At 33.4% G+C, this 15409-nt stretch overlaps 1 protein-coding gene across 1 annotated transcript; it reads right to left on the bottom strand.

Annotated features, from left to right (window-relative positions):
• Positions 1 to 9292: 9292 nt before the first annotated feature.
• On the bottom strand, positions 9293 to 10699 carry LOC133308203 (serine/threonine-protein phosphatase 7 long form homolog). The gene is made up of 4 exons (XM_061508808.1): positions 10401 to 10699; positions 9679 to 10266; positions 9514 to 9592; positions 9293 to 9322 (listed from the first exon to the last, which is right to left on the bottom strand). Exons 1-4 carry the CDS (start codon positions 10697 to 10699, stop codon positions 9293 to 9295), a joined length of 996 nt encoding a protein of 331 aa, XP_061364792.1.
• Between the last annotated feature and the right edge of the window lie 4710 nt (positions 10700 to 15409).

Raw genomic sequence — 15409 nt, 5'->3', positions numbered from 1 at the left:
ACTGGCCAAACTCGATCAAAATCGGTGACCCGGTCAGGTCATGCATTTAAAAAAAAAACCAAAACTATTTCATCTTATCATAAAAAAATGTAGAACTCATTTTAAAAACTTTTTGTAATTTTATTTGCTACTATACTCTTCTACAATGACCTCAAATTTTAGTTTCCAATACTGAAGCAATTTGCAAAATAATAAATTAGAGAATGTGACATATGCCAATTTAATGTAGTTGAATTTGAAAAATATGAGTTCAATGTCATTGAGAGGTATGTTTATGAGGATTCTGAGTTGTAATTTAAATTGACATAGTAATAGCGTGCATTTTTATTTATTTATGTTTCATGTGTTTTAGCTTATTTAGTGAACCTTGTTTAATTCATTTTAGATATGGAGAATATAATTGAATTTATATGTTCATATTTATATATATTTTTATAAATCTATATATGTCCGAGTCAACCGGTCCAGTAACCCACCGATCCGGCCAGTGACTCAATACTCCAATCGAGTCGATGCCCGAATCAAGTTTAACAACACTGATTGAAGGGCAAGGAATGGAGTTCAGAAGTAATTTTATATCTACGAAATTTAACCCTTTATTTATAAAAGATATTTACCTGAAGATCACAAATTTGAGTAGGGATTAAAATTCTTAATGAAGAGATTCTTTTATATTTAAATCAAGATTATTTTGATTTGTTGTCTTCTAAAAAATGTGGAACCCATAACATGAGACCATTGCAGGATTCTATGTTATTTATGAAATGAATACTTTTATAAGTTTCTACGCTACTAAAACATCTCACTAACATGACACCATCTTTTATACATATGTAGTAACTACATCTGTCATTCAACAAGTGATATTTGAATAAAAAAAATATTTTTCTCTCCTTGACAATCATTTCTCATTTTTTTATTGGATAAATGCACTGAATGAATGGTACAGCAATAGTACCATAAATATTTTTCACTGACACATATTTTAAGTGCCTTAAATTGCCATGAACCATGGCTGTTGGGAGAGTAGAACGGTAATATAAGTTGCAGTAAAGTTTAAGAAAACAAATTCTTCATTGGGACAACTATTGAAGAACAACTCCCCACTCCTATCAAGTTATTCGTTGTAATTGGGAATATATTCTTTCATATTACATGAGATAATTGTATCTCATACACAAAAATAACTGAAACCCACTTATTTTTTTTCCTTTTTTTTTCATTAGTGAGTCTCACTTACTTTTATATATATTACATAAAATAATTTATCTCATACAACATAAAAAATTATATTCCAATTATTTTATGTAACATGAAAACCTATATTCCCTTTATTTACATCATAGATGCCATGAAATTTATTTGCAAAATAGTTGTTCATACTTCATATTAAGCAACAACAAAATAGTTGTTTTATAAAAGTCAAACCGCCACTTTTGTGCAGACGAAGAAATGAATAACCCAAACCGAAGCATTCAAGCAAAGAAAGCATCATATATGGGCCCAATTATTGGTATTGGGTTGGGCCTCCCCATTGAGTTCCTGGGTCCACATTATTCAGTAGAAGCAAGAAAAGCATAAAAGAATAATATTAAAGAAAGGGATTATCATTTCTACTTTAGTGATAACTTTTTTTTTTGTCACTGAGATATAAATCAATGAAAGAGAAAGTATAAAGAAATAAAAGAGAAAATAACGATGGGATCCATTCATTTTTATGTCTCAATCATAAAAAAAAAATAATAATCCCTTAAAAAAACGGAACATCAAAGTCACACGGATTATCATAGATTCTATAATCGCTAATAAAGTTTTGCCAGGGATTAACCAGCACAATCTTTTAAACAAGAAATTGTCAGAGATTCCAACCACTGATCTTTGACATGTGTTTTGCCGATGATTACTGCACTTAAAATTAATCGAGTAAAGTTATACTTACAATTTTTTCTTTTACAACTTCTTACAACCATATCTTATTATTATTGATTTCTGCTAATCAACGGTTATTATTTTAGCAAATTAAACATTAAATTCATTAATTAATTATTAATTCACAATAAATGACAATTGTTGATTGACGGAAATTAACGGTGATAAGATATAATTATAAAAGATTGTAAAAAAAAAAGTTATAAGTATAACCTTCTCCTAATTTTATTATTATTTTCTTTTTTTTGTCTTTATGAAGGACTAGAAGGAAGAGGAGCAACGAGAGAGTAAGAAAGAAACATACATACCTAACGCAAATGCAGTGTCTTGGTCTTCTTCAATGATCAAAAACTCCCAAATGGCTGTCCCTTTCTTCTCTTTCTCTTAGGTCTGATCAATGGTCAGAGCAATTCCAATCTTTTTTTGTGTTACATCATGAAAACTCTCCTATGGTGGGTCACCTACTGCCAATGTCATGATGAAGATAAAGTGGGCCAAGCCTACCAAAATCCATTATCATTCAAATGCTCTCAAGGTCATTTGGTACGAAGTATTTTCTTGAATTCTTGGGAAACTGAATTTTTTTAAATTTTAAATTTTTGAATATTATTATAAACTGAATGTAAAAATCATATTTTTGAAAATCGAGATTCTCGGATAAAAAAAAATTTCTCCTGTACCAAACGCCCCTATTTCAGTAGCACAAGCTAATCAAAGTTTCAAGTTTCAACGTGCAAAAATCAATACTATGCACTTATGTTAGCAGTGATAGCATAGCACTCCCCCTTAAAAGTAGATTACCCAATTACCATTATAATACACTCCAGGCATTACATCCTCCAAATCAAACCAAAACCCAAATTTCCTCTTTAAAAGGGTATCCAAGTTATCCAACTTTTTCACACCCTATTTGGCAGTTTTCTAGCCAACTTAAGAGAAGCACAAAGCATATATTAATTAATTAATTAATGATTAATTATGATATGCACTCCAATTAATAACATCCCCCAAGGCATTTTGTCCTTCTCCCAACAACTCTAAATGGAAAAGTTTGACATCCTATTAATTAGACCTTTTTGCTTGCCAACTTAGAAAGAGAGAGAGAGCGAGAGAGATCATCATATTATTAATTAGTAGCTACATATATGTCGTGATTAGCGCGTTGGGCCATTGGATTCTTAAAATTCATGTGGTTTTTAACAAACATTTGACCAAATTTGTTATTAGTGTCTTCATTAGGATTTTCATTCTATGCCTTGGACACATCTGTATTCCATGTTCATGCATGTTAATATATGCATTTTTTTTCCTGTTTAATAATTCAAAGCAACTCTCTGGCTAGTGTTAATTCCTTTGTATGTGAGATAGTGTATGAGTAGTGAGTGTGTGTTTATTTGCTTGGTCCGGGAGAACAAGTACACTAACTTTTATTCTTCTTCTCCCATCTCTACAATTCAGCTTTATTCTATTACCACCAAGGAAAAAAAAAAACATAAAAGGAAAGAAGAAAGGGTGGAGAGGGCATCAAAGAATAAGAATTTCTTTAATTTGTTCCTGAAAAAATAAAAAACCTCCACTATGAGAGAAAGGGCCATTATTGTAGTATTTCACCTTTCCTTATATTTGTGATAGCATCTATATATCTAGTGGCCATGAAAGAGTTTGCCAAATGCAATATATGTATTCTCATATATGGTTCAGAGAATATTTTGCTTTTCTAGATAGTTGTGACTACACATGACACTTAAAGAATTAACGAAGGCCACAAAAAAATTTGGATTAGCTTTAAATTATATTGGTCTCTATACTACAAGAGATTTTCTATTGAATAAGATGTGTGTAATGTGTATTTTACCACCTTAGTTTGTCCTCAAAGAAAGGAAGGTAGTCAAACTTGGATTGAGAACCAGAAAGAGAAACACAAAAGAAAAGCATTTGCTTTTCCACCTCTCTTTCCTTCAAAAAGAACCTAACACTGTCTGTTGTGCAATAATGGCTCTCTCAATTGGTCAATCATACAATATTAGATAATGCAAAATGATATTATATGATTATTAATCATTCCCTTTTCTTATCTCAAAACTAATGCTAATAGTATATAAGGATTTTTTTTTTTTTTTTTTTGGTACATAGTATATAAGGATTTTTACAAAAAGATGGTGTTACACATATAACACAAAAAATATTTTTAAAATTTAATTTAAACTTATAGAACTTAAATAATCTCACATTAATTATATTTTTATTGAAGAATTAATTCTCCACTTTAACATATTATATTTACTAAATAACATGGTCAAAGGTGACCGTATCGGAATTGGAGCATTAAGTTATTAAATTCGTGTTATACATATTGCCGGATTTTGACGGTTTAGATTGGATGCTTAACTTACCTCATTGGAAACATAAACTATATGCATTTAATTTTTTTTAATAAAAGAGACATATCTGACAATAGTGAATTAGTATTTTTCTCTTATTATTTCCTAATTAACTTATAGTTGTAAGGAAAATGAGTCACTGTGCAGATTATTTTTTGTTAAAATGGAATTTTGATTTGGTACATCGAAGCTTCTGTTTATGTATTGAGGTGACTTATCGAATGCATTGCCTTATATGACAAATCATCAACAATCATGTGTTGGTTGTAAAATGACAACCTGACTTAATCATAATGGTAGTATATTATTGCCATCACCAAAGCCTCATTATACGGCAAATCATTTACTATTTGCTTATTTTTTTAGTATATAGTAGCTTCTATGCGTACATAGTCAATAGTGTATGTATATATATATATATATATATATATATATATATATATATATATATATATATATATATATATATATATATATTGTATATAATACTGTATATATTCTTATTCTACAATACTAAAATCCCTTAAACCGAGGCTCCAAAAACGTTGTTTTTCGAGGACATCGAATTTTTTAAACCTTTAGAGGCCTCGTTTCCAAACATGAACAATATAGAATCATAATTGAAAGATTTGTGCTTTTATTTAAAATAAATAGAAAAATGGACAGAAAAAAAGAAAGGAAAAGAAAGGAGTAAAAGCTTTGTGCTCAAGGAATATATACTATTCCCCTTAACTTTACGAAGATAAATGGACTTCTTTTTGTGTGTTTCCTGTGGCAAGAAATGGCGAACACAGAATTTAAATGTCATAAAAGCTTTGGGCCATTCACAGAGCTCGTACCACAAAAAATAAAGAGCATATGATGCTTGATAGGTACCCAAAAAGTTGCCCTAGCTACAATATATGTTATGTTTTGGGTTTCTCTTTATATATGCAAATGCCATCATCGTGGTTTGTTTTGTTGGATAAGGTATGCTAAATATATAGAGTTATGTATGGCTTAAGTCATCAACATTTTTATATATGAATGTACTCGATCATGGAATCAGATGCACGAGATAAAGAAATCATAATAGTAAAAGTATATTAGGGGTAAAGAAAACTCCAACTACTAGCAATAGTAGGAAAAAAATTAAAGTTTGAAAGGATAAAGAGATGCTCAAAGACCATGCTTGTCAAAGACAGTGGATTTTTTAAGTTTTTATGATTGCGATTATTATTATTTGTTTTTTCATTCTTTAGTTTGTCAACCGATCCTTCTGAAGTCTTTATATAGTAACTTAAAAAGTAGCTGCACCAACTATGGTGCAAGATCTATTCGAAATCAAATGCAGCCAACAATTACATGTGACACATGCATTTTGGGACCATGCTAGCTAGGGTCTATGTAGTTGAATGAAATTTTCGTCAGGTAGGGTCTGTTTTAAAAGAAAAATAACTTCCTATTTACTTTCAACTAAAATATATTGATCAAACTGAAATTTGAATCAGGAGTTGAATGAAAAGTTTATGAGAATGTATAATCTTGTATCTCATTTAATATGAACAAGTCATGTGAGATATTTTAATTATCTGTAGACAAATTAATGATTATCGTTTCCCCATTTTTGTTGATTGGATGATTGATATTGTTTCATGTAACTTCTGTTAAATGAGACAAAAAAGAATCAATTCCCAAAGTTAGACAAGTGAAATCATACTTATATATAGATGGTGGATACTGACTATGTTAGATTAACCAAGCCTATGAAGCACTTGATCATAGTCAATAGGTAATCAATTAGCTACATAATTTAAAACTAATTGGAAATTGACTTAAATGGCAAGGGTAAAGATCTACTTGTACTTAAGTGATGATGGACTAAGTGCTTAGGAAAGAATGTTACGTTAGCAATTTATTGTCCAATCCTAAAATTTTCCATGTATATAAGTCTTTGTTGAATCTTTTTTCAAATTACATGGTAATTGGCTTCTATGTGTTTTGTCCTTTTGTAGAAAAGAAGGTTCTTGGTAGTGTCAAGGGCAATCTGGTTATCACAACATAATTGCATAAGTGAAGCCACCTTGAATCCAATCTCATTAAGTAAATGATACACCATAATATTATAGGAAGTTTAGGCTATTGCTCGATATTCAAACTTTACACTTTACCTTATTACTATATCTTGCTTCTTGCCTTTTCAAGTTATCAAATTTCCTTCGAGGAACATGCAATAACCTATGATTTTTTATCTATAGGACACCCTATCCAATATGTATAGAGTAGTAACCTTGTAATTTTACCGTAGCCATGACCTTTATAAAGAATCTTGTTTCCCAAAGTCTTTTTTAGATATCTTAACATATGTAACACGGCAAAAAAAATTAAAATATTACTATTTTAATAAATAATTACGGATACATGACAGTTTGGATACTATTTTCGAATCAGTAGCAGTCATTCACGCCCAAAAAGGGCGGGACAATTCACGCTCAAATAAGGCATGAATTACGTGGCATTCACGCCTAAAATAGGCGTGACTAATCACGCCCGATGCAGACGTGAATCGCTGCATATTCCAGCCTCATCTGGACGTGAATCAAGCCCCTCTCCTGCCCATTCTAGGCGTGAATGGCTCTGATTTTTCTTATATAAACACCTATCATCTCCACATTCATCACAACTCTTCTACATCTTAACTTCTTAGTCTTCGATACAGTCTCACTTGCTTATGCATACTTTGTTTTGTGTTTTTTTATTAATATAGTTAAGAATGAGTTCACATTCTGATTTAGTTCGTGTTATTTTATATTATAATGGTAGGAAAATGGAAGGTCGACGTGGTGTCATTTTTGAAGGCGAGAAAAGGCCAACACGTATCATGCGGAACTCAACAGTCAGCGAACTACATCAAAAAATTTGTCAAAAGTTAGCGTTTGAAGGTAAGCAATCTATCAATATGGTCACTGCAAGAATATGGTGTGAATCACAATACATTAGTATGCAAGTTGTTGACGATGAAGACGTAGAAATGGTAATCAGAGAGTTTTTCAACCAGTCAAGGAAAGATTTTTTAGAGTTATACGTGGATATTGCCAAAGCAGAGGGTGCTGCTTTACCCATGAGGTCAGTTGATTTAGATTTTGCACATAATGCATCATCATCTGCTGCTCCAGTTGTTAATCTGTCTGTCGAAGGAGAAAATGACCCTACCTGGGTTATGGAAGTTGATGGTGATGATGACGATGATGAAAAATATTGCAATGGAAGATCAACTTCTTGCTGAGGATGCTAGCACTTCAGACAACGATGATGAATGTGGTATTCCTGAAACTCAAATCCTAGAATATAATGCAATGGGAGAGTCTCATGTCCAGGAACATCATGACGTCGCGTCCACTCAGTTACCGCCAATTTCAGAAGGTATATCAGTAAACAATTAAAGTATACGTTTATATTTGCAGCTTTTTGTAAATTTGTTTAATTTCTTACATGCAGGTGACGATGTTGTTCCATTTTGGAAAGAAATTCCACACTACACATACATTGATTGGGATCATCCGAGGGAACAAGATTCTTATAACGAGGGTTCAAGTTCTGGCTCAGGCTCAGGTTCAATTAATGGTCAATGGATAATAGGTAACAAGTTGTATGTTAAGCAAGAATTTGAATCAAAAAAAGAGGCGCAGATGGCAATCAAGAGAAATCGAATGAAAGAGCATCAAGAAGCGCTCGTCCTTGAGAGAACGCCTACCAAATTAAGTATGAAATGTTGTGTGTATGAACAGGGTTGCCCGTGGAGGGTTAGGGTAATAAAACCGACGTACGGTGAAAAATGGATGGTTACTAAATGGGGTGGAGACCACAATTGCTTGAATTAGCATATTTCTGAGGGTCATAGACAGCTGGATGCTGATGTGATTGCTTCACTTGTACTAGGTATATTATTTGATTATTTTATCATTCTTTTGTGTGTTATAGTCAGATGAATAAGGTTTAATGTCTACCTACAATATGATTGTTAGGAATGATACGAGAGGAGCCATCAATCTCAATTTCACTTGTTCAGGAGAGGATCACCCATGCGTATGGTTTCAAAGTTTCATAGAGAAAGGCATGGTATGCAAAACAGAAAGCAATTGCGATCATGTATGGTGATTGGGAGGAGTCTTATGCATTTTTGCCAAGGTGGTGTGAATATATGCTTCGCTTTTCTCCAGGTTCTGTTTATAATATTCAAACATATGATTTTGTTGCTCACCGACTGGTTCGTGAAAAATGTATGTTTCATCGCATTTTTTGGACTTATAGACAATGTTGCGAGGCTTTCAACTTTTGCAAACCAATAATTTAAATCGATGGCACTCATTTATATGGTAAGTATAAAGGGAAATTATTGATTGCCACAGCTCAGGATGGAAATGCTGAATGTTTGCCACTAGCATTTGCAATTGTTGAAGGCGAGACTTTGGAAGCATGAGAGTACTTCCTTGATAACATTCGTCGTCATGTCACGCAAAAGCAAAACATATGTCTAATTTCAGATCGCCATCGAAGCATATTATCTGTTGTGGAGAATCATCGTGGTTGGCAGCCACCACATGCCCATCATGTGTTTTGCCTTCGCCATATTGCAAGTAATCAAAAGTTCAGGAACAAAAAATTGAAGAAGACGATTATGAATTTGGGTATGAGTGACATCTTTTTTATGTCTCATTTGACAGTATTACTGTATATACGTAGCTTATTAATTGTCATTATCTTTTCAGGTTATACTCCTTCTAAGGTTGATTTCGATATAGCCTTTGCAAAATTTCGTGATACTAGTCCTGAGATTGCAGATTGGATTGATCAGATTCCAAAGGAAAAGTGGATGCGTGCATATGATGTGGATGGACTTAGATATGGCCACATGCACACCAATATACCTCGAAGCGTGTGATCATGAACCCCTTTGAGCTTTCTAGGCCTCAAAGGTATTGGCTGATCCAAACTAAACTGTCTCAAGCATCTATCTGGTTGGCAGTGCTCAACTGTATGAAAACATATAATCGGTGTCTTAGCCAACCAAAGATATCACTCATCTGCAAGTATGCCCAAGAAATTATAGTCGTCGTACGGCTACCAAATGACCTACAAAAAATACAATGAATTTCCATAACAACTGTATCTGGCAACTAGACAAAATAATAATCATAAATTCTCCAAGAAAACTATAACATACCTCGTGCCTGCATAACGTGTCTAGAGTCCCCCGATATAGAAGCTGATGTTGTGGTTTAAAGCGGGCTAAACCATTAAATCTGTTATCCAAATGAAACATATGCAAGAGTACTAATATGATTGTTATAGAAAAATTAACGAAATAAGATATACAAATGACACATACCGGTGCCCGTAGTGCCAATCTGGGTGAGTAGGCTGAGGAAGAGGAGGAGCAATTGGTGGAAACCTGGTCCTGGCCCATATATGCAGTAGTATATGACACCCACTCATGTCTGATTTGCGGGGGTCAGTAAGCTCGCACAATTGTCTAAACAAATGTGCGAGAACAACAGATCCCCAACTGTATTGTCCAATCTCTCCAAAATCTCCTGCAAGCAACGCAATATAGCGACATCCGACGACGCTACCTCCAGATTTGTCGCAAAGAAGCCATGGCCCTAACACACGCGCAATGTGCGCCTTAGTAAAAAATATAACCTGATGTGGATCTGCAACAATTGCACCCCAATGGGCATAATGTCTATCTAAGTATGAGAGCTTAACATCCCCGTAAGGCTGCTCTGAACCGAGGAGGGCGTGACCAAGCACCTCCTGGCACAGGACCCGCCAGTCCGTAGATGTAACACCCGTAACTACTCTCCCTTCAGTCGGCAAACCTAATATAGCCGCAACATCCTGCAACGTAATGGTCATCTCGCTCTGGGTCATGTGGAACGTATGTGTTTCTGGTCTCCACCTCTCCACCAGAGCACTGATCAGCATGGGATCAATATGAAACAAATGCAGACAAACTATCAAAATAAACCAACTTATAAAGTACACTAAGTTTTTCACATTTATTATGATATTAAAAGTTTCATCACTTGTACTTTCTTATATGCGTACCTGAATATGTCACATGCGTGTGACATGTAGGAAGCCAGCCTGCTGCAGGTAGTCTGCCATAATGTCAGGAATAGCATCAAGAGATGGCCCCCCTGCATCTTACCACGTCTAGTCTTGCACTGGCGACACTTCTCCTCATTCCACACAAGCTGCGAAACATGTGTGCGCTGCGTGTACCTCCTAAGTACGTCCCAACTGTATGGTCCTGGAAGCACGTGTGTCCTGGGATCCGCAGGCTCGGCCTGAGCCTCAGTATCAGATGTAGACCGAGGTAACTCAGACGATGACGAGTGAGCCATAATAGTGTACTATACACAATAACAAATTAATTGGTTTACTTAATATATTCAAAAGTCATTACGCTAATTACATGTGTTATAAAAAATATTAAATTACATGTGTTACAAAAAATATTATTAAATTACATGTGTTACAAAAAGTATTAATTTACATGTGTTACAAAAAATATTAAATTACATGTGTTACAAAAAATATTAAATGACATGTGTACAATATTCCTAGGTCATTAATATATTCCTAAGTCACTAATATATTTCTAGGGTTTAAGACACTACTTTAACATATTCCTAGATCACTATAATAACAGTTATATGTGCAACACCCTAAATTACTATTATAACATGTATAATATTATATTTAAAAAATTGATAAAGCAGATATGAAGACTTACTTGTTCGACAGGGCTTCGCCGCGCAAAATGCTCCACAAATAATCTAGAGAGAAGTCATGCCAACTTTAGAGAGAAGGTATGACATAGAAAAATGAAAATTTGGGGGGGGGGGGGGGGGGGTTTATAGGCCAAGGAATTCACGCCTGGCCTGGGCGTGAATTGTCACGCCTATTTTTGGCGTGAATTATTCACGCCTAACTTGGGCGTGAATTGTCCCGCCCATTTTGGGCGTGAGTAAGTGCTACATATTCGAAAATAATATCCAAACTGCCACCTATCCGTAATTATTTATTAAAATAGTAATATTTTAATTTTTTTGCCTATGTAACACTACATCTTAATGAGAATATTGAGGCAATGATGTGAGTTCATTAACTACATTTACTAAGAAAGATTCGTAAGGACGTGTCATAGTAAGGTAATTCAGATGTTAAATATTTCTCAGAACATAGAGTGTGAATCAAACCCATGTTTAAAACAAATATCTCCTCTTGATGGAATAATATTCTCTTTGAAAAGCAGTTTTGTTCCGTCTGCTAAGGATATGAGAGTAATCCTTGTAAGCTTGTGGGATGGCTTCTCTCCTCCGTTTTTACCTTTTGTTAGTAAGGGTGTGCATGACAACCTTTCCGGATACAGTTTTTTTTTTTTTTTTTTTTAATTTCTGTTCCCGGGAATAGAAATGAATAGAAAACACATTTGATAAAATTGGTTTATTATTTTGTTCCCGGGATCAATCGATTTAATTTTTGTGCAGGGGAATAGAAATAAGAATCGTTTTTTTGTTTTTGTTTTTTTGTTCCCGGGCACAAAATGAGAAACACTTGTCTCTTTCAATCATTCTCCACCACTACCATCATCACCACTACCATCATCACCACTACCAACAACCAGCACCATCATCTCAGCCATTGCCGTCACCACCACCATTATTACTACCACGACACTACCACTATTACTACCATGATACCACCACCACTACCACTACTACCATGACATCACCACCATCATTAGTGCCACCAGCACCCATACCATGCTATCACCACGCCACTGCTACCACCACTACCATTGCCTCTATAACATCCCAGGCGCTAACGAGGGCATGGAGTGATCGCCGGTGCGAAAGGGCATGGACAAGGAGCGGCTCCTGGCAGGCTTCCAGCGACGGGAGTACATGAATGAATCGAATCAACACCCGAAAGAGAGGGATTCTAGAGACTGTGCTGGTATGGGACGATACGGTTTTAAATAACTTATAAGAATTAATTAGTACTACCTATACTAACAAGATGTATCTACTTTTCGGTAGTCCGGAATGGAAGAACTCCATAGTTAAACGTGCTTGACTTGAGGTAATTCTGAGATGGGTGACCTCCTGAAAAGTTTTCCACGAAACAGTCGTTGATCCTTGCAAGTTGCCAGGCGTTACAACCTCCATGCCACAACCACCACCGCACCATATAAAAAGAAAAGTGATGATCTAGGATTTTTTTATGCTTAATATGAATTATTTTTTATTATATTCTTTGTTGTGTTATTAAACACAATTTTTATTCTCAAAATAAAAATAGAACATGTTATCAAACACATTTTTTTTTTTTGTAGAAAATGTTCTAAAGCACAAAAATAAAAAAAAATTATTTCTTTTCAAGAAATAGAATGATTATCATCACTCGTATGATTTGAATCACCTTATGTTGTTAATATGACAATGCTATATTAGTCGAGAAAAAGATACAAAAGTAACCATACAGAGCTTACTATTATTGGAACAGTGACCATTTTGTCACGTCTGGCAAAAAAATTTACCAGACTACCACGTCAACAATAAATTTTGCCAAAATGCCACGCAGCATATTTCGCTACATTGTGCAGCGAAATATGTTTGCATATAATTCGCTACACAATGTAGCGAAATATGCCATGTCAGGCTGCACAGTCAGCAAAAATGACACGTGTCAAGCAGGCAGAATCCAAGCATAATTCGCTACACAGTGTAGCGAACTTCTGTCTGCTTGACACGTGTCATTTTTTCTGACTGTGCAGCCTGACATGGCATATTTCGCTACACTGTGTAGCAAATTATATGCAAACATATTTCGCTACACAATGTAGCGAAATATGCTGCGTGGCATTTTGGCAAAATTTACTGTTGACGTAGCAGTCTGGTAAATTTTTTTGCCATGCGTGACACAATGGTTACTCTCCCACTATTATTTGTGCAAGGTTTATTTATTTTACTTTTGTGTATTGTTCTCCTTTTAACATGTTAGTAACTAACATGGATGGATCTCAATCCGAAATTCTAGACATGTTCTCATGTTGGTTGTCTTACTGTATGATCATTATCAAGGGGTATTGCCGCTAGTTTTCTGACATTAAGTGTTCTTCCGTGCTATGAACATTCCATTCGCTTGTTACTCTTCAATGTATAAGATTAAATAGTCTTTTGGATCCGAAAAATACGGTTTTTACTTTATTCTCTTAAAAAGAAAAATTAGTCTCGAAGTTTATAAGAAATTCAAAATAAATTCATTTAGTTAAAATTGTAGTTCCTTACAAATTTAAAAAAAACTCATATTAGTCCATCAAAGGACTAAAATAGATTCACTTTAAATTTCTGAAAGACCTCAAGATTAATTTATTTTTATAAAAAACTAAAGTAACGACTATATTTTTTATGAGGGACTCAAAGAATATTTAGTCAATGTATAATTACGTAACACTACAAAACATTAAAAAATTAACGGACTCAAAAAAAGCTTTCAATCTGTCTGACATAACAAATGAATACAATGCCATGAAAACAAATCACCAAATTGATATGATTTCAGCTTCAATTTTCCCTTAACTTGAAATGTTTGTTCTCAGATCTCAAGTCACTTATTGGCAAAAAAACAGACCCACCATGAAAAAACTAAAAAAATTCAAAGCAGAAAAAGACAATCTTTCATAGGCTAACAAAAGGAAGTCAAACATCAGAGGTTAAATACACAGCCCTGAGTTCCTTAACTCCTTGCTACATTCTTCTAATATGAAACGGATACATCCTAGTTTTTTTTTTTTGGGGGGGATCAATAAGGACAGGCTGGAAGGATCCAAAACCAACCCCACTCACCATTATTATTAGAGAAGAAACCATCACTATACACTGCTCTCTCCAATAAAGTGTATTTCTTCGTGGTTTGGCAAAAAAATTTATTTAATGTTTGTAATAAATTAATTACGTATTTATTATAGTTTTAAAAATAATTACATATTTATTGTATAATAAGACATCTATTTTGGGCGTCACCAATGACGTCTAAATTTGGCGTCACTCAAGAGACAATCACGCTTAAATTTGAGCGTCACTCATCAGGTGTTGACACGTGTCATATTTTTTTTTCCAAAAATAATAATAATTTAATCATAAACTTCTGAATGCCGTAACTTTTGACTCGGATATCCAAATCAGGTAATTCTTTTTTTGATTTCACATAACTTTTCGAGATCTACGCAATAACATCTCATTTGATATATTTTATTTCTTACAAACATAATTTAAATTTGCAAGAATGATACTATAAGAGCGGTTAAACCCAGAAGCCTCTGAGTTCTTGGTTTGTGATTTAATATAAAAAAATAAATAAAGATTTGATTTGTGATTTGATTCGTAGTCTGAAATTAATGATGGCTTATGAATGTTTTTCAAAAATAAAATCCTTCTTCCTTAGAGATTTAGAATATTTATGTAATTATTTTCTTTATTAATACAGATTTTTCAAATTGATTTTTGAGTTTAAATAACAAATCAAATCTTTATTTTGTTTTTCTTATTAATAATAATTGTTATTTTTAATTTAAATTACAAACCAAATTTTTTTTATAATAAAAATAAAAAATTTATTTTTTTAATTTAAGTCACATATCAAATCTTGATTTATTTTTGATATTAACTCACAAACCCAGAACTCAGAGGCTTCTGAGTTTAAAAATGTGACACGTGTCAACACCTAACACGTCACCAATCACGCCTAATTTAGGTAAATTTTTTTTTTAAAAACATTCATAAGCCATCATTAATTTCAGACCACGAATAATAACCCAGAAGTTTATAGCATTAATCGTTAATTTCAAAAATAATATCCTTCTTCCTTAGAGATTTAGAATATTTATTTAATTATTTTCTTTATTTCTACAGATTTTTCAAATTGATTTTTTAGTTTAAATCACAAATCAAATCTTTATTTTGTTTTCCTTATTAAGAATAATTTTTATTTTTAATTTAAATCACAAACCAAATTTTTGGTATGATAAAAAAAATTATTATAAAAAA

This window comes from Gastrolobium bilobum, unplaced genomic scaffold (genome assembly GCF_033153095.1).
Source record: "Gastrolobium bilobum isolate Gb01-03AN ecotype WA unplaced genomic scaffold, APGP_CSIRO_Gbil_v1 utg19582, whole genome shotgun sequence".
NCBI lineage: Eukaryota > Viridiplantae > Streptophyta > Magnoliopsida > Fabales > Fabaceae > Gastrolobium > Gastrolobium bilobum.
Note: the sequence above shows the minus strand (reverse complement) of the source record. Positions and strands in the feature narration are given on the sequence as shown.

Coding starts and splice junctions, on each gene's coding strand:
- LOC133308203 (XM_061508808.1), bottom strand. CDS start 10,699: ATGGCTCACTCGTCATCGTCTGAGTTACCTCGGTCTACATCTGATACT. Junction 9,593..9,678: donor GATTGGCACTACGGGCACCG/GTATGTGTCATT, acceptor TTTGGATAACAG/ATTTAATGGTTTAGCCCGCT. Junction 9,323..9,513: donor ACACGTTATGCAGGCACGAG/GTATGTTATAGT, acceptor GTTTTCATACAG/TTGAGCACTGCCAACCAGAT.